The 22,723-nt window shown below is 36.5% G+C and overlaps 1 protein-coding gene across 1 annotated transcript in view; it reads left to right on the forward strand.

Annotated features, from left to right (window-relative positions):
- The window catches only part of LOC121731350, a 37,550-nt gene extending 15,075 nt beyond the window's left edge, over positions 1 to 22,475 (forward strand). Inside the window, exons 2-4 of the mRNA XM_042120751.1 lie at positions 17,336 to 17,394; positions 20,516 to 20,716; positions 22,152 to 22,475. Of these exons, the coding sequence (XP_041976685.1) occupies positions 17,336 to 17,394; positions 20,516 to 20,716; positions 22,152 to 22,343 (452 nt within the window). The 3' untranslated portion in view covers positions 22,344 to 22,475. The remainder of the gene's footprint in view (positions 1 to 17,335; positions 17,395 to 20,515; positions 20,717 to 22,151) is intronic.
- Positions 22,476 to 22,723: the final 248 nt, after the last annotated feature.

Here is a 22,723-nt window from a genome sequence, read left to right on the forward strand (position 1 = left end):
TGTGAGCCAGTGGTATTTCTCCGGTCGAGCCGGCCCATTCGTGCCGCAGCACGGCTCTCCTAATTGTGTAGATTGTAAATTGTGCGTACTAATGCAGTACCTTCCTTGCAGACTTAATGAAGACTAAAACCTACTTAGAATCTTTAGAAAATCATCCAGTAGCATGCCATTGTTCTGGGTTCCAACATCTACCTTCATCGGCTTCTCTTACCACTTTTTCTTAACACTTGACATTTTGCAGATATCATCTAAATACCTGATTATTGTAAACTGTAAAGCATTCTCCCTGAAGACCAAACAGCTAACTCCAACGATATCCTTCATATGAAGTTATGATCTTCACACACCTATAAATTGTAAGCCTGAGAACGTCTTCGATCAGCATACAAAGGGGCGGCGACATTTAAGGAGCTCATATTGCTGACTCATGACTTGAATTCATAATTAAATTTAATGCGTTATGAATGAAGGATTAAGCGAGGGATTAGACTACTTTGCATCGAAGTTTCACGACACGAAGCCGATGGAATTATAATCACTAACGTAAGGGATCAGGGAAAGTGAGATCCGCATTTCATAAGAGGGAAAAGATCCCTTCGTACACTGCACCGTTATGAAGGGACCAAAGTCCAATAGTTAAAGGCTGGCTGTCTGTACCTTTATAGACGTAAAATTGAAACTGCCTTCGGCGGTATTAATTTTGATTGCGTAAGTAAAGAAAAAAAATCTAATTTTTTTAATTTCTTAGTCATAACATTTTATGAGTTTCTCGCGCTCCATAAAAATATTTCCTGTTCTTAAAGCTTTTTAGTGACCAGCAGCCTAAATTACCTAGTGCTTAGTTTATTTAGACTTCTCTGCAATTGTTATTGTCTATGATTCATGGCATGGGCCATGGCTAACCACAACAATAACATCCTAATTAAGGCGTTTATTCGGAATTGTTTAAAAACATTATACCGCTCCTTAGTTTATATTTACTCCTCGTGAGTTGTAACCAGCGATTGTCTCTGAGTCACATTATGAGGAACCGCTATATTTAGCGAGTTAATTCGTTATGGATAATGCCGAGACATTTTGAGATTTATTGAACGATGAGTGAGCAATTGAAGTGAAATAAATTGGTACAGTGTTACGTCAGTTTAAATTTCTTCTTTCGGGGAACTCGAAAAAATTACTGTATAACATAATATTGTGAGTTGACCTCCATTTCGCATGCATGGTCCAAGCTACGGAGAGTCACAGATCTAGATGTTCTGTTAATGTTATGAAGTTTTGTGTCTACGCTCGTGCTTTTGACCATAGTGCGCCGTATGTAAAAAGTTTTACATAAGTATAAAGTTTTCTTTGCTTCATTATGATAATAGATCTGTTGTAGGCCCGTAATAGGTAGTCTTTATGATGTATAGTTATAATGCGGAACTCTATTTTGGTCATCGTATGACTTACAAGAAAATTGTTAATCTAAATCATCATCAAATGTATTGCTAAGTGTTTCCTTACCTTCTTCAGATTCTTGTGTGATGTGTGGACATAATCAGACGTAAACGATGATAATATTATTGATGGTTCTTGTGAACTAGGCGCGGTATCTTATCACATCACAAGGCTAATGATAATGCATTTAACACTCTTTACTGTTTACTTTATCATAACTACTTTTCAATATTTCCTTTTCGGTTAAAACCAATACAATCATTGTACACTGAATTTAAAAATATATATGACTGAAATTAGTATTAATCTATGTCAATACAAGATAGGGTTCCGTATCCATATTATTAACTAGATGTTCCGCGCGGCTTCGCCCGAGTAATTTAGGAATGTCACGGAAACCGTACATTTTTCCGCAAAAAAAGAAACTCATGTCCTTTCACGTGGTCTATTCTTCATGTGTGCCAAATAACATAAAAATTCCAGCTCCAGTAGTTTCTTAAGATAATAAGCAATTTTAAATAATTTCCTTTGTTTTTTCCACATTTTCCTCTATTTCTTTGCTCCTATTAGTTTTAGCATAATAAAATATAGCCTATAGCTTTCCTTGATAAATGGGCTATCTAACACTGAAATATTTTTTCAAATCGGACCAGCAGTTTCTGAGATTAGCGCGTTCAAACAAACAAATTATAATATAAGTACAGTTTATAGATAATGTTATAAATGCGAAAGTGTCTCTTTCTGTCTGTTCCGTCTTCACACCAAAACCGCTGAACCGATTTTTCTGATGCTGGTAATTCATTATATGACTTTGAGGCCCGTAAAGGACATAGGGCACTTTTCATCCAAGAAAAATATCCGGCTCCTGCGCGATAAACGATTATTGGGGCAACGGAGTTACGGGCGTTATCGTCATCTCCATCAAATACTTACATTATGTTTAGTACAGCTTATATTATTTACCTAGTGCACTAGGTAAATAATATAAGTATGTAAGTATAATGTAAGTATGTAAGCATGCTTGCAGCGTGTCACGAAAACCGATTCTTTTTGTAGCGAGTCTAGATTTTCGATGATCGAGTATAGAAGATTCGCTACAAAAAGAATCGGTTTTCGTGTTGTTGAATTGTTCTCTTATTTGTATAATACGAGCTTTTGCCCGCGGCTTCGCTCGCGTTAAGAAGTATTATTACATACAAACATTCATCAAAATCAACCCCTTGGAATTGATCAAAATCCTTTCTTAGCGGATGCCTACGTCATAACATCTATCTGCATGCCAAATTTCAGCCCGATCGGTCCAGTGGTTTAGGCTGTGCGTTGATAGATCACCATGTCAGTCAGTCCTTTGAGTTTTATACGATAGACGACTTGGTGAGTCTTCAGACTACTATACTATGCTGTTAGATTTCGTAAAATTGTTTGTGTGCAATTAAAAAAACATTAGCGGAACTCTTTGTCGTCCAAATCCCAAGTTTTCCAGCGTCACCCACGCAACAATTATGTCTATAATTGACGCCATCCGTCTCTAGTCTGTCTATAAAAGGTGCCATGATAATTTTTACATGAGCCTTGTATAGTGTGATATTATAATAATTATACGTTGGCTTATACTAGATTGACAAGACATTGCATTGATTTTTAAATGAGGTAAAGGCGCCAGAAGTGAGTCGTTAATCGTTATGATAATATTTTCTGCTACCTCTGGTTTCTACCCAAAGATTCAATTCGCAAGTGGCTAAATTACTCTTGACTACGTTATTTTTCTTCTATTTGATAATGCTCATGACTGTTTAAAACGCATATTTATATAGTTAAAAAATGTAATGTAGAGTCTTTAATATCAATAAAAACTTGTACTTGAAACAATAATTAATTTAGAGACTAAAAAGAAAGCCTATATACTCTACAAATTACTTTTTTAACTATATTTATATGCGTTTTAAACAGTCAAGAGCATTATCAAATAGAAGAAAAAGAACGTAGTCAAGAGTGAATTAGACATTTGCGAATTGAATCTTTGGGTAGAAACCAGAGGTAGCAGAAAATATCATAACGATTAACGACTCACTTCTGGCGCCATTACCAAATTAAAAAAAAAAAAAACACTATGTACATTTTGTTTATGATGTTAAGATAATAATAAGTAGCCTGTCTATTTCAGATCCTGAACTATTAAGTAATTAATTATTGCCAAATGAAATCAAAACGTTTAGGTTTCAATAATAATTTTGCGCCAAGACTCTAGAATATCAAAAACTGGAAACTCCTAAAGCAGAGGAAGTAACAAAAACTCTAGACCCACATACATGTACAAACTTAATTCGCCTTACACCGTATTAAAAGAGACATGAAGCTACAAACTGTCTATAAGGTTCAGTAATTGGGGTTGATGATCAACTAAATTATTAATCAAGTCGGCTGGGAAGTTGCGAATTTAATAACCTCCCCCTTTGGATGTCGGTTAATAAGTAGGTCAATGTCTAGGGCTTGACTGGGGTGACGGAGTTACAAAACGTTATTATCTCCTGTTCAAAATTTATCAATACATTATACATATACCTACCGCATATATTTTTGTTTCTTTTGCAATTTTGTGAGATGTGTTGCGACTTGCGAGGAATATGTAATGTGTTATTGATGATCAAGATCTTTTTCTATTCTTTGTAACTTTTCAAGAAAATTTCGTAAGTAATTATAGTCGGACTCTACTTCGGGTACTCTATAAATTAAGAGGAAGCACAAAATATCGTATTCCATTCGTTACAATATGAAACAGAAGACCGCGGAGTCCTCTTACGTCATTATAATGAATGTTGGGAAAATATTCTGTTACCACTGTAAACGTGCGCAAACGAGCGACAAGCAACGGCCAACGCCGCAACTGTTGCAACAAGACAGTTTTACACGTCCACGAATTGCAAGAATATAATAATTATTCTTGCAATTCGTGGATCTTTTGCCCGCAACTTTACCCGCGGCAAATCCTGCAAAACGTAATAACAAAGATAAATAACTAGCTAAAAGCCGAGCTTTGTGAGGGAGACGAGTTTTCCGTCGTCACACCTTGACTGACTGATGATAACACATCTACATAATATATAAATAAAAATTACTATGTTAAAGCACAAATCAATAGACGTGATAGTTTTTCCGTAAAGTGTACCACAAAATGTAAATATTGTGGGATATACTAGGACTTGCTTCGCTCGCCCTGTTCATTTTCACCCTTTTAACACTTTTTCCTCTGGTGGCAGTAGGCGCTTTCACTGCTTTGGCGCTTCTCATAGACTTCTTTTATACCCTCAGGGTGCCCTGGCTTAGCCGTGTCAAATCTCTAACCCTTTCCAGGGCGCCTATCCCTGCAACTTATTTTTTTTATAAACGCCAAGTCTAAATTTGAAATGCTTGTCAACAGGTAAAGTAAAGATCATCTAAGATCGCCGGTTTGCGCCGATCTCGGTTGTAACAGGTGTCCGAAACCAGTATGTTTGTGTTTATTTCATACTAGTTACGTACACCTGGCGTTTCACCTTGCTAGGAACTCTTAAACAAACCAATTTTAAACTTTAATTAATTGTAGCTTTTATAAATATCATCTGTCTTCATTTGTAAGAAGCGAAAACAGTAGTTGAAAATAGAGCAAAAAAGTAGAGCGAAAAACGCGCAACGTGCCTGTTTTCATGACCTATTCTCCGCTTTGTAAGCAACAACAATGCTTGTAAAATTAGAGATCGTATGATATTATTTTTATAAATATCTCAGAATTCTGACGTGGGAGAGCCATGCTTCGGCACGAATGGGCCGGCTCGACCGGAGAAATACCACGTCCTCACAGAAAACCGGCGTGAAACAGCGCTTCCGCTGTGTTTCGCCGAGTAAGTGAGTTTACCGGAGGCCCAATCCCCTACCCTTTTCCTTTCCCTACCCTCCCCTATTTCCTTCCGTACCCTCCCCTATTCCCTTCCGTACCCTCCCCTATTCCCTTCCCTACCCTCCCCTATTACCCCTTAGAAGGCCGGCAACGCACCTGCAGCTCTTCTGATGCTGCGAGTGTCCATGGGCGACGGAAGTTGCTTTCCATCAGGTGACCCGTTTGCTCGCTTGCCCCTTATTTCATTAAAAAAAAAAATCTTATTATTTAGTAGAACTCTTACAGCTTCACTCAGAGTGGAAGTTGGAACATTAATGACTGAATTGTAATTAATTCAAAATTTTGACATAAGCCCCATACATTATCTGTCAAACTCTTAATAATTAAATTGAAGGTTAATCATAATTAAATGTCTCTGAGTACGGCGGTTAGTTCTTTATCAATTACTTTTCAATACTACTCTATGAGTGAATTACCGAAAATTTATAAAAGTTTTCTAGTCTAGTTTTATTTCTTTGCTTTGTTAGCAAAGCTGCTTCTTTCTAATGTGCACTAGAAGTTATACAGGGGAAGAATTTACTGCAAAGTTTGGGCATTTATAACGATATTATTTTAAGTTTCTATTAAAAATTATAATTTCTCGGCTTTCATGAAACCATTTTCTAACTTGTCTCTGAATTCGATACACAATTTCACCGCTATGTTGGATAGTCGGCCACCTGTCTCATAAAATGTCACCTGCCGCTTCTTCGCGTCAAATATTAATCATTGCGTCATTGTTTTTAAATTTGGAAGGCTATTGACCTTAAAATTTAATCTTACTCAAGGAGGGTAATTGATTTTTTACTTGTTTAATTTCAGATTCAATTTTCTGGCGATAATTTAAAGACAATAATGGTTGTATGGTTGTAAATTGTAATTCAGCGACGTTTTTGTGGATTTCTGGCGTGTTTTTAATCTGACAAGTTTTAAATATAGGGTGCGGTAGCATCAACCTTGCGCACACACAGAAGTCACAGCACAAAATTTTTGCGCTCATGGTCCACTAATTAACACAATTTTTCATAATTTTATGTAATGTAAACTCCTGCAGGCTTAGCATGGCCACCATATACATATAAAGGTTTCTTCTTACCGTAGACAAAGGTGATGGATTAACAAAGGAAATCTGTCAGTTTATCCGCAATAACTGCCAGCGTTTCTATTCTTTCACATTTCTTGGACATTTACAACGATTAGAACAGAAACCTATAGAAACCAAAGCGATTATGTCAAAAAAGCTATAAGCAAAATCAGTCCTGACTTCTACAAATCACAGCGTGGCGCCTACTGCATGCAGTAATTAAAGTTTACTGTGACTAAGCCCTGTACTGGCCCTACAAGGCAGGGCTTCGTAGGTGGTTTGCTGTATGAATTATAACTGATACCGAGAATTCTATTCTTGGCCGCAAATTCCTTTCCCGGGCTTCACCTAATTTAGAAAATCTTGTTCCATTTATTAGTAATACCTTACGAGAATAAAGATAAATAGATGATATAAGTAAGAATTATTATTTGAATCTATATTATGATTTCTAAATTCTGATGTATGAGAAGAATCCTACTAGTCCTACTTCCTACTTCCTACTAATCCTACTAATCCTACTAATATTATAAAGGCGAAAGTTTGTTTGGATGTATGGATGTATAGATGTATGGATGTGTGGATGTATGGATGTTTGTTACTCTTTCACGCAAAAACTACTGAACGGATTTTAATGAAACTTTACAATAATATAGCTTATACATCAGAATAACACATAGGCTACAATTTTAACCGACTTTCAAAATGGGGGAGGTGTTTTGTTCGTTTTCTTATGTTCAACGATTACTCCGCCGTTTGTTAACTGATTTTCAAAATTTTTCTTTTGGTATGTAGGGTATCATCCCAATTTGGTATTATATTCACAAAAGTGGTGATCTGATGAAGGATCCATAAGTAATCTAGGGAACTCCTCAAAATTTATGGGGAAACATGTGGTGACTTCGGTTTCGTGAGAAGTATTCTAAGCATATGCTACAAATAAGTAAGATTTTGCACCGAGGTATACCCGGTATACCGTGGTTCGGAAGGTGCTGAGAGAACTCCTGATTCTTTATAGATACAAGTTTGGGAGTTTCGGCGTTGTTTTAAGAACGGAAAGCATATGCTAGTACTATGCAAATTACATTCATCATAATCATCACTTCCATAATATTATACCATGCATCGTCCCATGATTATGATAGCCTTTTCATAGTCTTTCAGATCGAGGCTCGAGTTTGTCAAGCGATAATTTAAAAAAATCTTTACTTAATATTATAAACCTGAAGAGTATGTTTGCTTGAATGCGCTAATCTCAGGAACTACAGGTCCGATTTAAAAATTTATTTTAGTGTTAGATATCTCATTTATCGAGTAAGGCTATAGGCTATATTATATTATCACGCTAAGACTAATACGACCGAAGAAACTCAGGAAAATGTGGTAAAAACGGGGAAAATATTAGAAAGGGTTTATCTCACGAACTACTGGAGCAATATTTGGCACTTATATAGAGTAGACCACGTGAAAGGAGTATTTATAGCTATTTTTATTCGAAAATGTACGGTTTCTGTGAAATTCCTAATTTACGCGGGCGAAGCCGCGCGGGACATCTAGTCACATATAAGCGAAATTAAGACACGTTTACATTTTAACAAACAATGTAGTTAGATCGTAATTCGTAAGTCGTAATTAATGGTAATTTAGTAACGCTGCATAACTCCATATACCAGAGGAGTCTAAGAGCTCTACACTATACATTGTTTCATGTTTGCAGTTATAGTCCACTTGCGCCAACTCCCACCTAGACTATCAAGAGTCAAGATTAGATTTTAAGCCTAGGTTGTAGAAGTATTGTAATTTCTACCGTTTGAAATCTTTATAATACTGTCATTAAAGTCTGAAGCATCTTATGGTCCAGATACTTCGAATTCAGCAAATGCGGCTAATGAATCTTAAAGTTCACTTCCATAAGTTTTTATTGAGCGAAAAGTTTATGATTCATAACCCGATTTTGGCTGACGATTTAATGATATTACGCATGAGTACTGACATTACAGATTTTTATATTACTGGTCCGTTTTCGGTGACATTATTGTATCTAGAAGTTACAGTCTTTTCCGTACGTTCTGGGTTCCCACTTCCACTCCCAATTTCACCATTCGTTACGTCACACTGGGTTATAATTTAAAACTACCCTATTAGGCTACTGGGTTAAACATTTGACAGAAATATCTTTGTCGCGCAAAATCTACACGTCCTTTTTGATTGATGTCTTGGTAAATTTTTCAGATCTGAGTAGTCTTAACTTATCTTTTTTGAACGTGTTACTATAAATTGGTACTACTAATATATATTCTGTGCTATAAGGCTTATACTGTATAGCACGTAGCTTATAGCATAAGCTATTGGTTAATAATACTCAGTAGTGTCTATGTGCTAACTTCACACCTTACACAATGAAGACTAATTGAGGCTATTGCGGTCAGTGACCCCGGTAATCATGTTAATTATGTGACTACCCGAACATACTCCCTGCAAGGACGTTCGACAATGGATGACCAAAACCAGGTAACAATAGTTATGTCACCTCAATTTAAAGGCGAATATTTAATTAATAGCGCTTGGACTCCTTTTTCAGCAACCAATGTTATTAACGTTGGTATTCATTAAGCTTTACCTTGTCTCAACAGTAAATTATATACGTGGTTATTAATTAATTAATTTCCCTATGACTTTAGTTTACTTTAGCTTGCATTATATTATGTTCAAGAGAATTAGAGGATGTTAGTTTTTGAAAGGGAAACAACCGGGGAAAACTTTATTAGTACTTGTTCTTAATAAGCAAGTTAATAAGTGATATGCAGTATGCTAGATAGAAGTCAGGTTGGCCTACAGTTGCGCTACAGCGAGAGGAATGAAAGATCGTAGCCTCGTAGGAGACAAAGGTGTCTCTTAGGATTTTTTTTATGAACTAAGGGGCAAACGAGCAAACGGGTCACCTGATGGAAAGCAACTTCCGTCGCCCATGGACACTCGCAGCATGAGAAGAGCTGCAGGTGCGTTGCCGGCCTTTTAAGAGGGAATAGGGTAATAGGGGAGGGTAGGTAAGGGAATAGGGTAGGGGATTGGGCCTCCGGTAAAAAATCTTCCACTCCTCTCGCTACACTCGCGCCCAGCAGGACAACAGTCATAATAATAGTTAATATTATAGGCTTTTAAAAACAGGTGTTTTTAATGGTTTTTTTAGATTTTTGTCTCTGACACGGGCCACTTTACCATAATATATTTAAAAAGTATTATGCTCAGGTATGAACTGTATGTAAACGTGCGGACCCTAAAGTAACACTTATTAATTTTTCCTTTTCAAAATTTATTCTATTCACATACATAACAATCATGGTGTAATGGCTACATCAGAAAATCTAGGTCGAGAATTTTATTTCTGGCGTTTCCGACTTCTCTGACACTTGACTCTGAGTGGCCCTTCAACCTTCGTCTCAACCGCTCTTCTGTATTTCTGTGCATATTTTACGTATTAGGCATAAGAAAATTTGAATTTTCTTTTTTTCTTTACTTGAGTAGATACTAAACGCAAGGGTTCGAATTTCGAATATTCCGTACCTACTAATATTATTTTATTTAAACACGAAGTTTCTTGACTGTTTCTTCTTGACGCCTCAACTGCTGCTGCTGTCTGCTGAAGAGATTTTTTATTCTTATTTCCCCCCGTACGTAATACACGTCAATTTCTGCATAAGTTTGCCTGATTAAGGTTGGGTTGCACCAGAGGCGTGGTTAAAGTTAAAGTTATGGTTATAGTTAAATAAGGCGTCCTTTAACTTTAACCGGAGAAATTCACAGATGTCTGTTGCGTTTATTTTTTTTATTGAAGCTACAGGTAACGGAATTGAGGGTATAAGAAATTGAATTATCCGTAAAAATCGTCAGGAAAATTAATATAACACTGTAAAACATAGTAAATTTTCAGATATACGTATGAGCGGAGGTTAAATATAGCTTCCTTGGACGCCATATTTAACTTTAACCAAAGATTCGACATTTTGCACTGTAGTTATAGTTAAAGTTAAAGTTACAGTTCAAGTTAGTTGGTGCAACCCAACCTAAATAAGCCCTGCTGAAGTCTGAACAGAATTAGATGGGTATGTAGATACTTCTGGTCCCGGGAAACCCTATGAGTATTTTCTGACAATGTATGGTGTGCCGTGTGATGTGTGCGCAATGATGAGATGAGGAATCCCAAACCATTTTCTTCCTTCCACTTTCCTTCAAGTTCTCCTCTGATGTTACCTACCTCCAATTTTGATTTTGATGATTTTAGTTATTGAAAATGCTTTTTTTTCTTGTAACTTATAGGTCCCAAGTATCACTAAATCTACCAGTACCAGCACCTTCAATCACCTTGGCAAATCATTAACTTGATATTATTATTCGTAGCTTGATATTAATATTATGTTTGTAAGAAGTTCTCATCATTGTTTTTTTTATTTATTTAAATGATTTAATTTACTTAACTTGGTTATATGTATATACCTTAGCTTTGGTATGAACAAACTTGAGAAGACAGTAAAGATACCTAAAATTAGTATAATTTTCTACTTCTACATGTTGCTCGCATATTTGTTGCGCCGAAATTGGTTTGCTCGTTATATTCCTTTTCCGGGATTTACTATTTAGGGTAGTTACCTGTTTATAAAATTTCATCAACTGTCTCAACATCAACTTGGTGATTTAGGCGTAAAGAGGCAACAAACGGAGTAACATAGACGCCTGCCTATGTCACACCGATTTTTTTCTTTCTGTCTAGAAACACTTTCTCATATTTTATAATACATTATATATAATATTATGTAAGTAGATCGACTTTCTTTAGACACAATATAAAATGTCCATATATTTTGTAAAGTGTAAAACACGGAAAAAGACGCTCCTGCGTAGGCAGAGAAATGATAATATAATATCTCCGTAATCGTTTTTATTTCCAAATTCCATCAAAACGAATGTGCTTAAAGGTTAACGAGTATTAACGCCCAGAAAAATGATGTATTTTTAAATACGACACGCAAAACGAATATTTTAACTAAGTAAATTCATTATGAAGGTAGGTAGTAGGTAAGTTTATGGACTTATCCAATTAGAAGGAAGCCTCTTAAAAACATTGCTTTCATAATATTTTCTTTTTGGCCAGTATAATTTAAGTTTCTTATTAAATTAAGTTGTATAACAGGTCTACTTACTCCTTAGTCCCGAGGGCCTGTTTCACCACTTACTGATAAGTGCCAGATAGGCAATCCATAACTTATCTGACAGATAGAGCATACCTACGTCGTAGTTCTATACTTTTTTAAAGCAAATTAAAAAAATCGGCCAAATGTTGTACTCGCGCACGAAGGGTTCCGTACCACAATAGAGCAAAAACAGGCTGAAAATTGTGTTTTTCGTTTGGGAGTTCCCCTTAATTATTTAATTTATTTAAATTTTATTATAAATTAAGTATTAAATTACAAACAAAACTGAGTATTTCGTGAATATTTCAAGTGCCTAATATGTATTGCCGTTATTGATATCGAGCAAAAATATGCAAAATCACGTTTGTTGTATGGGAGCCCCCTTAAATATTTAATTTATTTTATTTTTAGTATTTGTTGTTATAGCGGCAACAGATAATATTATACACAATCTGTGAAAATTTCAGAAGTCTAGCTATAGCGGTTCTTGAGTTACAGCCTGGACTCTGGAGACAGACGGACAGACATCGAAGTCTCAGTAATAGGGTCCCGTTTTTTACCCTTTGGTACGGAACCCTAAAAAAGAAAAAAATAACTCTTCTGCCAGATCCATTGGAACTAGAACTTTTAACTCTCGTCTAGGAATTAGGATTAAAAAAAAACAAAACTGGAGTAACGTATATTATCTATTTATAGCGACCCAGTGATTCCGTGTCAATAGGTCATTAACTCTTTGTTCGGGAAATGCGAGCGTGGCGCCTCTCCGTCGAGCTGTAATGAGCTAATAAACTGCACAATTGAGCCACAGGTTCATCGCAAAGGTCGGAGACGTCAAATGTCCCCGATATTCTGCGAAAATATGACGCAAATGGTACCCATTCGACTCATAGGCTGATGTCCTGTTGAAGTTGCTTAGCGCGTCTAGTGGAAGGATCCACTTCTAGGAATGTTTGTAATAATATACGGCATAAATGGGCCGCAGGTTCATCGCAAAGGTCGGAGACGTCAAATATCCCCGATATCCTGCGAAAATATGACGTAAATGCTACCTACTCGTCTGATAGACCGATGTCCTGCTGAGGATGCTTAGCGCGTCTAGTGGATCCTAAGCTTGAAGTTTTTAAATTATATATGGAATACATGGGCCACAGGTTCATCGCAAAGTTCGGAGACGTCAAAAGTCCCGATATCCTGCGAAAACGTTACGCAAATGGTACCCATTCGACTCATAGGCTGATGTCCTGTTGAGGTTGTTTAAAGCGTCTAGTGGATCCTATAAGCTTGAAGTTTTGAAATAATAAACTGCATAAATGGGCCACAGCCCACAGGTTCATCGCAAAGGTCTGAGGTACGTCAAATGTCTCCGTCCTCCGATATCCTGCAAAAATGTGATGCAAATATTATTACCCACTCGTCTGATAGACATCGATTTTTTTTATGAAATGGAAAGCAACTTCCGTCGCCCATGGACACTCGCAGCATCAGAAGAGCTGCAGATGCGTAGCCGGCCTTTTAAGAGGGAATAGGGTAATAGGGGAGGGTAGGGATGGGAAGGGAAGGGAATAGGGGAGGGTAGGGAAGGAAATAAGGTAGGGGATTGGGCCTCCGGTAAACTCACTCACTTGGCGAAACACAGCGCAAGCGCTGTTTCACGCCGGTTTTCTGTGTTTCTGTAGAAAAGTTGGCACTACTACTTAGAAGCATCTACAAAGTCCGAATATCAAAATGGGCTACAGGTTCATTACAAAGGTTGGAGACGTCAAAAGTCTCCGATATCCTGCGAAAATGTGACGCTAATGGTATCCAATTAGCCAATATCTTGCTGAAACGTTGCTTAGCGCTACAAATTCACGAAACTTGACCTAATATAAGGCCATCGCAAAGGTTAGGGCAATGATTTAATCCTGCGAAAAGAAATGTAATTGAAGCTGATAACCATTTTGTTTGTCAGACCAAAAAATCTTGTTAAAGTGAAGAGCAGCCAATAAAAAGATTATTAAATCCTGTCACTATAATATTATCTAAACTTAGAGTAATTTAACTTTTTACTTTCTTTTGCGAATCCCGAGTTAAAAAGACAGTAACAAAGAGGCCATAGGTCCTTTGAAAAGGTCAGCACTGAAGGCTGCATCATAAAATGTCACCGATATCATCAACACTCGTGGTATTAAGTTGTTTCCTGCACGCAAAAAGTCACGAAAACCGTAACCTTTGTTTAAAATAAGTTCCCATTTTAACAGGGTCATTAAGTTTATAATGAAGAAATAAATTCAGTTGCTAACAACTGAAATAAAATTATATAAATTGAGAGTTATCTAACGTAATTCTTTTGTACTGTTGTTATATTATTATAAACCATCTACTTATTTTATAGTAATATTCATGGGTTGCGTCATTTCGTCATTTCTTTAAAAATTAGCTCATATCAACAGAAACTCCAAACTTACGAATCGTGAGTCGTGACTGTTCGTACGAGTCTACATAACTTTATCAACGCATTTGCGACACGTCACTCTTGCAAAATGTCGACAAAAAGTAAAAGAAATGAGATTTCGCACTAAGTGAAAGTTTTAAATTACATATCAATGTAATCTTAATGTAAAAGTAATTTATACTTTGTCTGAGAAATCTTTGGGTAGGTAACAGACAGTGGCGTAACTATACCATCTGGGGCCCGTGGCAAATACTTTTAATGGGGCCCTATCAGTAAAAATCTGTGAGGCAAATCTTCAGGTTCTACTTAGTTTAATTTTAATAACCTATTTATATAAGTATGTTCTAACACTAACAACAGTAATTTTAAAAAAATCTTTACAAGTAAAATAAAACACTCCGATACAACGTTAAAAAAATCTGAAGTCGTGGCCTCGGGGCCCTCTTAGGTCCCAGTCCTGCCACCCTATAGTTACGCCACTGGTGACAGAGGTGATGAAAAAATACTTTCGATTTTCAAATTACGAAGTTAATTGAATTACAAAATGATTTTTAGAACGTCTTGTCGATTGATTATTTCAGACTATATTAGTAAGACTCAAATAAGCAATAAATTTACCTAGACTTTAGACTAGAGGTATTTGCTTAAATTTTTTGTTAGATAACTATAAAATTCACTTCGACTTATTAATCTGACGTCGCGCTGGCCTAAAACGCTATATCCCTGGATACTAATTTAAAATGTAAATCGACATGCAAACACTTATCTAATTAAAAAAGAATAATTTATTAATTAGATTTATTGGTAAAAATGTAGATAGTAGTAGGCGGGGCAGCAAAACTGGGCCTATATTTTCGGAATCGGATTTGTTTTATTATATTCTGAACAACTAGTTACGAAAATAGAGCTCAGCGCTATTATTATAAAATAGAGCCTTTATAGAGCCTAGTCTAGCCTCCGGATTTTAGACATTAATAATATTATTATAGTCGCAGACAAAGCTATACAGGATGTAACAAAACTAAGTGATAATTCTTAAAAGGGTGTATACGTGTTCCTCGTAGAGTTGGAAATTGGAATGGTAGGTCGCAAAAATACAGTATCATTAATATTATTAATATATTATTATTATATTACTGCGGTCATAAAATTGCGGTCGCCAAGACTATGCTAATTTTGAGAAAGCCTAATACAGTCAAGCTTTTTGATTGCGTGTCCGGACTCCGGCCAAAATTAAGAGAAGTACGGCTTTTGTACAGTTTTGAATCAATAATTTTATATGAAAATCTACTAATTTTAGAAGGTTTTACACGTAATAAAATGTAAAATTGTATGTAAAATTGTTTTAATAAAACAGTAAATTACGAACGTTTGTAGGAATACTCGATAGCAATAAGAGTTCAGATTCTTAGTACTTACTCGATAGCAGGACTTTTTGTACAAATGTCCGGCCAAGCTGGCTGTTTTTCCGGCTTTTCGTTAAAGGGCCCATTCACGGCAGGACTGCACGGCAGTCCTGCAGTGAATGGGCCTGGCAACCCTAGGTGCAACAGAGTTGTGGGCGTCATCTTGTCATATAAACAGTATAAACTATTAAAAGTGGGTTTAATTTCAGAGATAGCGCGAGCTAAACATGAATTCAGGAAGTCATAGTAATGTAATCCTCTTACATATGTGATAACAATTAACAACTGTCTGACATTGAACTACTGAAATGTTACGAGTTACGACTGTCGACCACTCGTGTGTTGTTGTGTTTACGTCTAAAATCTTCATAAACCTACTATCCAATGTTACCTATTATTACTGTAGTTGGGGTGAAAGTTATAAGAATGTTATTTACATTTTAGGAGTTAACTAACTTGATTATATTTTTATGGCTTGTGAATTTCGCGTTAAATATGTATTTTAGGCTCTTGATTCAGTGACCTATCACCCTACCTGGGTGATAGGTGACTCAAGGTCAAGAATCAAGAGCCCCTTCATGTTTAAGCTATTAGAGTTCTTTTATAATCCCAAAATTCGCTCATGTAAGGAAAGACGGCCCACTCAGAGATTTCATGATTCCGTTCAATGAAGATTTCGATATAAACTTCATATTTTATTATAATTTTAAGTAATCATTAATGTCTCTGACTGCGGCCGTAAGAGCCTTTTCCAGCTTGAAACAAAGGTGTAAGTATAACAAGTCAAACAATACCCGCGATTCAGGTTCTGTACAATGCCCCGGATGTTGGTTTTGCACTAGATGATTTTGCCCACATCCGGACAAACTAAAACATCGCGAACACCATCATACATTGCCTGTTTGCGAGGATCACAAGGCCGTCTTTGTGTTAAAAGACGCAATGTAACACATCCTTGTGGCGTGTACTGATAATGTTGATTTAATGCACCAGTGAAAAGAGGTCGTGCATTATGACGCAAAACGAGTTTTACAAGGGCCTAATTTATTATAGGGCTTCCCTGTTTTTGTACCCACTACCCCTTATACCTTTAAGCCCTAAAACATTATGTGCTAACATAATGTTTTAAAGCCAGCATTCGATACGTTCCATTAAAACTGTTCTGTTGGCAATTTACGTTTTAACCCTAGGTTAAACATCGTGTTATCTTTTTTTAAATATGTAAGTTACATACTTATTAAAAAAATCGTAAGTATACTAAAAACGACAAAAATGGCAATATTATAATATGACCACGAATAATTAAAACCAGTCTGCGCAAATTGTTATAAAATAGGGATGTGATGCAGGTTCTTTATCGATATTAGTAATTTAGATATTTATTAATTCCTGATCATTTGCTCATCATTATGTAGCTGCTTGATAAATAACTACGTAGAAAGAATCTAATCTTGAACTTGCTCTACCAAAATCTACTTTTAGGTAAATCAGTGTTCTTTCTTGTCGATAAACTAGTCATCAATCCGTCCGTGAGTGTTGGAGTTACCGTTAATTGTCGGTAATTATCGTTATTACCGGTACGAAACAATTGTTCACCGTTATTTGTTTGCACAACACTATAATTTACAAATGAAAAATGTTCGTCTTATCAATTTAAAAAGAAAACTTCTCTTTAAGATCACGCAATGCAACTGAATGATAATCGTACCTACATTGTAATTTTTTTAACCTTATTAGCTCTCTTGTCGAAGTTTAAGCCTGGGAATATAAGGTCAGCTATGTAGCTAATAGCTGATCTTAGGGGTTTCGTTATCCGTGAATGTATTTTTACATAATATTATTATTAATTGTTATTTTTTCTTTTATTTTCAGTCGTGGTGGTTGTTGACGACCGTCCCGTGTGCGTGGAAATCTGTGATACTGCCGGCCAGGTAAGCAGGTGTCAATATTTTTTATCGATATAGCAGAAGCGTGGGGCATCCCTATTTAATGATAGATATTATTATTATCTATATTACTCTTAATAAGAGTAATTTTTAAGAAATAAATATTATAATTGACCGCAGAAGAATTAATTAGAAATTATACCTAGTCTTTTAGAAATCGCCTAATAAAATGTTGGCAATCGCAATCGCTTTTTTCCGCAATCTTAAATTCTAAACATTGAATTAGAATCTTAATATGCAAATTGTTAATACTTACCTAACTGTTTTATTACTCAAAACAAAACCTAATTATAAAATATTCTGTGCTTATAATTAAAAAACTAACGCAAAATTCCCACGCGCTTCCTTTCCCCTAACAAACTCTACATTGTCTGTGGGCTATGCAAAAAAAAATATCGATAGAAATCTGTGCAAGAAATGATTGTCGTGGATTTGATAGAAATTCGATAGCAGATGGTGGATGCACGTGTCTAATACCGTGTCACCTGGCCGAGGCACCTGCGATCACACGCTGAGAACCTAGCTCACGTATACAGAAAAGTGCGTTTAAAATCGACTTTGTTACTTTTGGCGTATGGTTCAGAATTCCCCGACAAAATGATGTACTTACTTGAATGCCTGCGAATTGCGATCATAAAAAATGCCTACAAAGCCTATTCTCAATTTCTCATACGCCGATTCAGCATCTTTTTGCCGAAATAGTACTAGTTGCTACTTGACTATTTGATTTTTAAATTATTAATTATTATTTGTCTGGTCACTGCCTACAGCTGGTAGTTTAATTTTTTTGAAAAATAAATTATTATTTTAAGTACGGGTTCGCTCAAAATGGCTCAAATAGGCCAATATCTGATAGAGTACCTAATAATAATAATTAATTAATTGATGTCATGTCCTAGCTAGTAGCTACGTTTTCAAGTCGATTGTCTAGTCTAACAGTACTTAATTAAACACTAGAGTAAATATCAGAAAATAAAACAGAAGAAAATTAATCTTGAAAGTACTTGAAAACTACTGCAGTCCTCTTATTCAGGCTTTTTAGTTTTCAATTTTTCATGCTTGCTGCATATTAGGTATCGTAACTTTGCCTAAGCGGTGAGTTGAGCACCATGGGGTTTTAGTGGGTAGTTCCTCGGAGAGTCCCACATACCCCGGCCGATGTCCCCAATCCGCCAGGGATGCGTAACGCATTTCCCCATGTAAAAAAAAAAAAAAAGGTATGTATAATTTAATATTATGTTTTCAATAAAAAAACCCCCTTTAGCGCTATCCCCTAAATATATTTGTGCCTACTTCAGCCTAAAACAAATCCAGTGGCTTTCAATCTTTCGCGATCATCAGAGGATGATCGCTTCTGCTACTATTGGCATTTTAACACGTCCAACACCTCGGGCAGTTTTTGTAATTGCACAACTGTTGCTGTCCATTTGATATCGCAACGAAACTGATTCAATTGTTGCATTTTTATGGCACAACTTTCACCATGGTATGGCAATAAATATAAATTTTTATACGACAATTTCGAAGCCTAATTTATTGCGTCGGATTTCAGATAGGAGTGCACAAAATTCTTCTCCTTTGGGCTATACTTAAGTGTAAGACTTTAAAGTTAAAATACATTATGAATTTATGACCATTATTATATATACTAGCTGTTGCCCGCGATTTCGTTCGCGTTAGTATAGTAGATCACGTCCGAAGTATTATTTATTGTACAAAAATATTCAATGTACAGCATTGACTTTCCTACCATTTTATTATATTATATAGATGTTCCACGCGGCTTCGCTTGCGTAATTTAGGAATTTCACGCGACCGTACATTCCGCAAAAAAATAGCCTATGTCCCTTAACGTGGTCCATTCTTCATGTTTGCCAAATAACATAAAAATTGCTCCAGTAGTTCTTAAGAATCTTAAGATAATAAGCAATTTCATATAATTTCCCCCGTTTTTTCCACATTTTCCTCTATTTCTTCGCTCCTATTAGCCGTAGAATGATAAAATATAGCCTATGGCCTTTCTCGATAAATAGGCTATCCAACACTGAAATAACTTTTCAAATCGGAATAGTAGGTTCTGAGATTAGCGCTTTCAAATAAGCCCTTTCAAATAATTTCCCCCCGTTTTTCCACATTTTCCTCTATTTCTTCGCTCCTATCCGACTTAGCGTGATAAAATATAGCCTATAGCCTTCCTCGATAAATGGGCTAGCTAACACTGAAAGAATTTTTCAAATCGGACCAGTAGTTCCTGAGATTAGCGCGTTCAAACAAACAAACAAACAAACAAAGTAACAAACTCTGCAAAATTATAATATTAGTATAGATTTTAAGTATGACATAACGTGAGTACAACGCAACAGTCAAAAAATTTATTGCAAGTTGGTCGTAGGCGGCTACGGTCTTTTGTACTGAGGAGTTAGAACGTTGGGATTAAAAATAATATGCTTACATTTTGAACTGTCAACTGAGTCATCAGCTAAGTTAAGTATTGTTATAGATGTTTCGCTCGCACTTCTTTTGTTGAATTTCAATGCATGACCATTATAATAAGAACCATAATAACTGATACGTGCGTGCGCATGAAAGAACGCATAGGCCATAGAGTATGCTATTGCAATCTTGTCCTTGTTGTGCGGGCCAAAATATACCGATAGCGATAATAATTGGGAATACAAAATACTGGCTCACGGGCCACGACCTAAATCTAATATTTTCTGAGTTAAGTCTACGCATAAATCATAAATCATTTTTAGCTAGACAGTTGTTTCTACACACTTTTGTTTGAATGCGAAACTGTAGTTGTGTTCAATAAATGTTTATTTACGTCCCTATCTTGTTACAAATTTTACTAGCTGCGGATTCCGACATTTTAGGCAGAATATTGTACTATCAGAGAAGATTGATTCCTAGGCAGATGGCAGACCTAAGGTCGCGTTAATGTCAAATCCATCCGACCGATCACAGCTAAATTGACATAAGCCGACCACACGACGCAGGTCCGTCAACTGCCTAAGGCAGCCTAGGATGCCTACATGGTACCTTACCTTACCTTACCTTAACTTTACCTTAACTTTGGCATTAACAAGACTTGTTTAATTTTCAGGACTCAATGTCCGAGCTGCGCGCGCTCTGCTACCCTGGTACCGATGTGCTGATGCTGTGCTTCTCCGTGGTGCGGCCGGAGACCTTCCGCTCCGTGGCCGAGCGGTGGACGAAGGCCGTCGCGGGGGTCAACGCGCCTGTAGTGTTAGTGGGTACGCAGGCTGACCTGGCACTCGATGGGCGCGTCATACAGAGTTTGAGAGTAAGTGACTATTGAATTAGATAAAAGAAGTTCGGTTGGATGGGGTAGCAAGGCAATACCGTAGTCCTAAAAGCCATATTACGGACACAGCCTTTCAGAAAAATGATAAAATGAACTAAGAGTTATGACCTAAGTCAGGGGTTCCCAAACTGTGCGCCGCGGCGCCCTGGTGCGCCGTGGAAAGGCAAGAGGGGCGCCGTGAGTCGATCCTCCATCATAATCCATAACCACAAATATTTTAAAATAAATTTATAATATGATGTACCAAACTGTGCGCCGCGGCGCCCTGGTGCGCCGTGGAAAGGCAAGAGGGGCGCCGTGAGTCGATCCTCCATCATAATCCATAACCACAAATATTTTAAAATAAATTTATAATATGATGTACTTATATTTTTGTAATAGCTAGCTGCTAGATAACGAAGGGCGCCGTGACAAATTATTGAACGTGTAACTGCGCCGCAAGCTGAAAAAGATTGGGAAACCCTGACCTAAGTCCTAACTAGTGTTGCCAGGTCCGATTTGTTTTCAGTCGGTACATGAGGTCAAGAAAATCGGGATTTAGGGTTGCAGATCGGGACAAACAAAAAAAAACAAGGTGTTTTGAATTAGGGTTTAATTTATTGCATTCTATATTAATAGTGCAAGTTTAGTTTTATATTATCTATATAAAATATGCCTTTATTCTAAAACAAGTAGTCAGTCTTGCTTGCTGTATTAGTGAAAATTAAAAAATAAAGTCTTAAAGTCTTAAATAAAGTCGTAATACCTATAATTAATCGTTGTCCAAATTTTTTATTTACTATTTTATAATATTCTAATCTAAAGACACAAAACCACTTTAAAACGTTAACGAAATGGAAGAATGCAGATTGCCGAATGATCGACCGACCGACCGAATTGAGTATTGACCGATTGATTGAGTGACGTTTGCAATGTATACACACGTCTCAACTCTCTCACTCTTATCCATTACATTATGTGATGAGTAAAAAATTAAAAACTACGCACCTACCTACTTAATTTTTTTTTTATGATTTTCTTTTTCACTTTTTGATTTATCGGGACATTTGGCGTCCCGATTAGGTATAAATCGGGACGCGTCCCCAGACCCTTGAAAATCGGGACATCCCGCGCAAATCGGGACACCTGGCAACACTAGTCCTAACCCTAAGTATTGTATAAATGCTTTGTGTCTCTGCGAGTTATACCCCACGAAGCTAAATATTAGCTTCATGTTATACCCTTAATTTAACCCTCCCCTCATCCTCTTCTCGTGGGTGTCCTGGCTTTAATCTCTAACAGGCGATCCGTGTGCTCGTATATAGCCTAGGTATTATAGTAGGTGCTCAGGTGAGACCAAATAAAAAGAGTAGGTAGCGAAAGTAAAGTATCGAACTATCGACCTAAAACTAATCTAAATTATTTCCTATTCCAGTCTCGAGGCGAGCACGCAGTCACCGAGGCAGAGGCAAAGGCTCTGGCGTCTAAAATAAACGCAGTCTACGTGGAAACATCGGCGAAGACACGGAAACAGCTGAAAGACGCCTTCGACGCCGCCATCTTGGCTGGGTTGCCAGTCATTCAAGCCAAAAGACCACTATGGAAAAAGTTGTTATGTATAAATTGATATAGATAAATACATAAATAGGCTTATTTAACGAACGTCGAGCAAACAATGGAAAATTATTTCTATGTACACGAATACCTACGAGATAGGAGAAAATGAAGGTCGTTGGTTTAAACGAAAAATATTAAGTACTGAAAAACCGGTAACGACTTTTAAAAAAACTGTATCTTAATATAATGCCGCTGTATAAAGGTATACTTACCTACAATATGACAAATAGGCATAATGATGACTTGCCCGTGATCTTACGGGGTTTCAACTTTCATCTGAGAGTCATATTATTACAATATGAATTACCTAGTCATTTTAACACAAAAATCTTTATTTTAACGCTTATTGCTAATTTGCTACTTACTAAGCTTTTACGTAGGTAAATATGA

The sequence above is a fragment of the Aricia agestis genome, chromosome 10 (assembly GCF_905147365.1).
Source record: "Aricia agestis chromosome 10, ilAriAges1.1, whole genome shotgun sequence".
Taxonomy (NCBI): domain Eukaryota; kingdom Metazoa; phylum Arthropoda; class Insecta; order Lepidoptera; family Lycaenidae; genus Aricia; species Aricia agestis.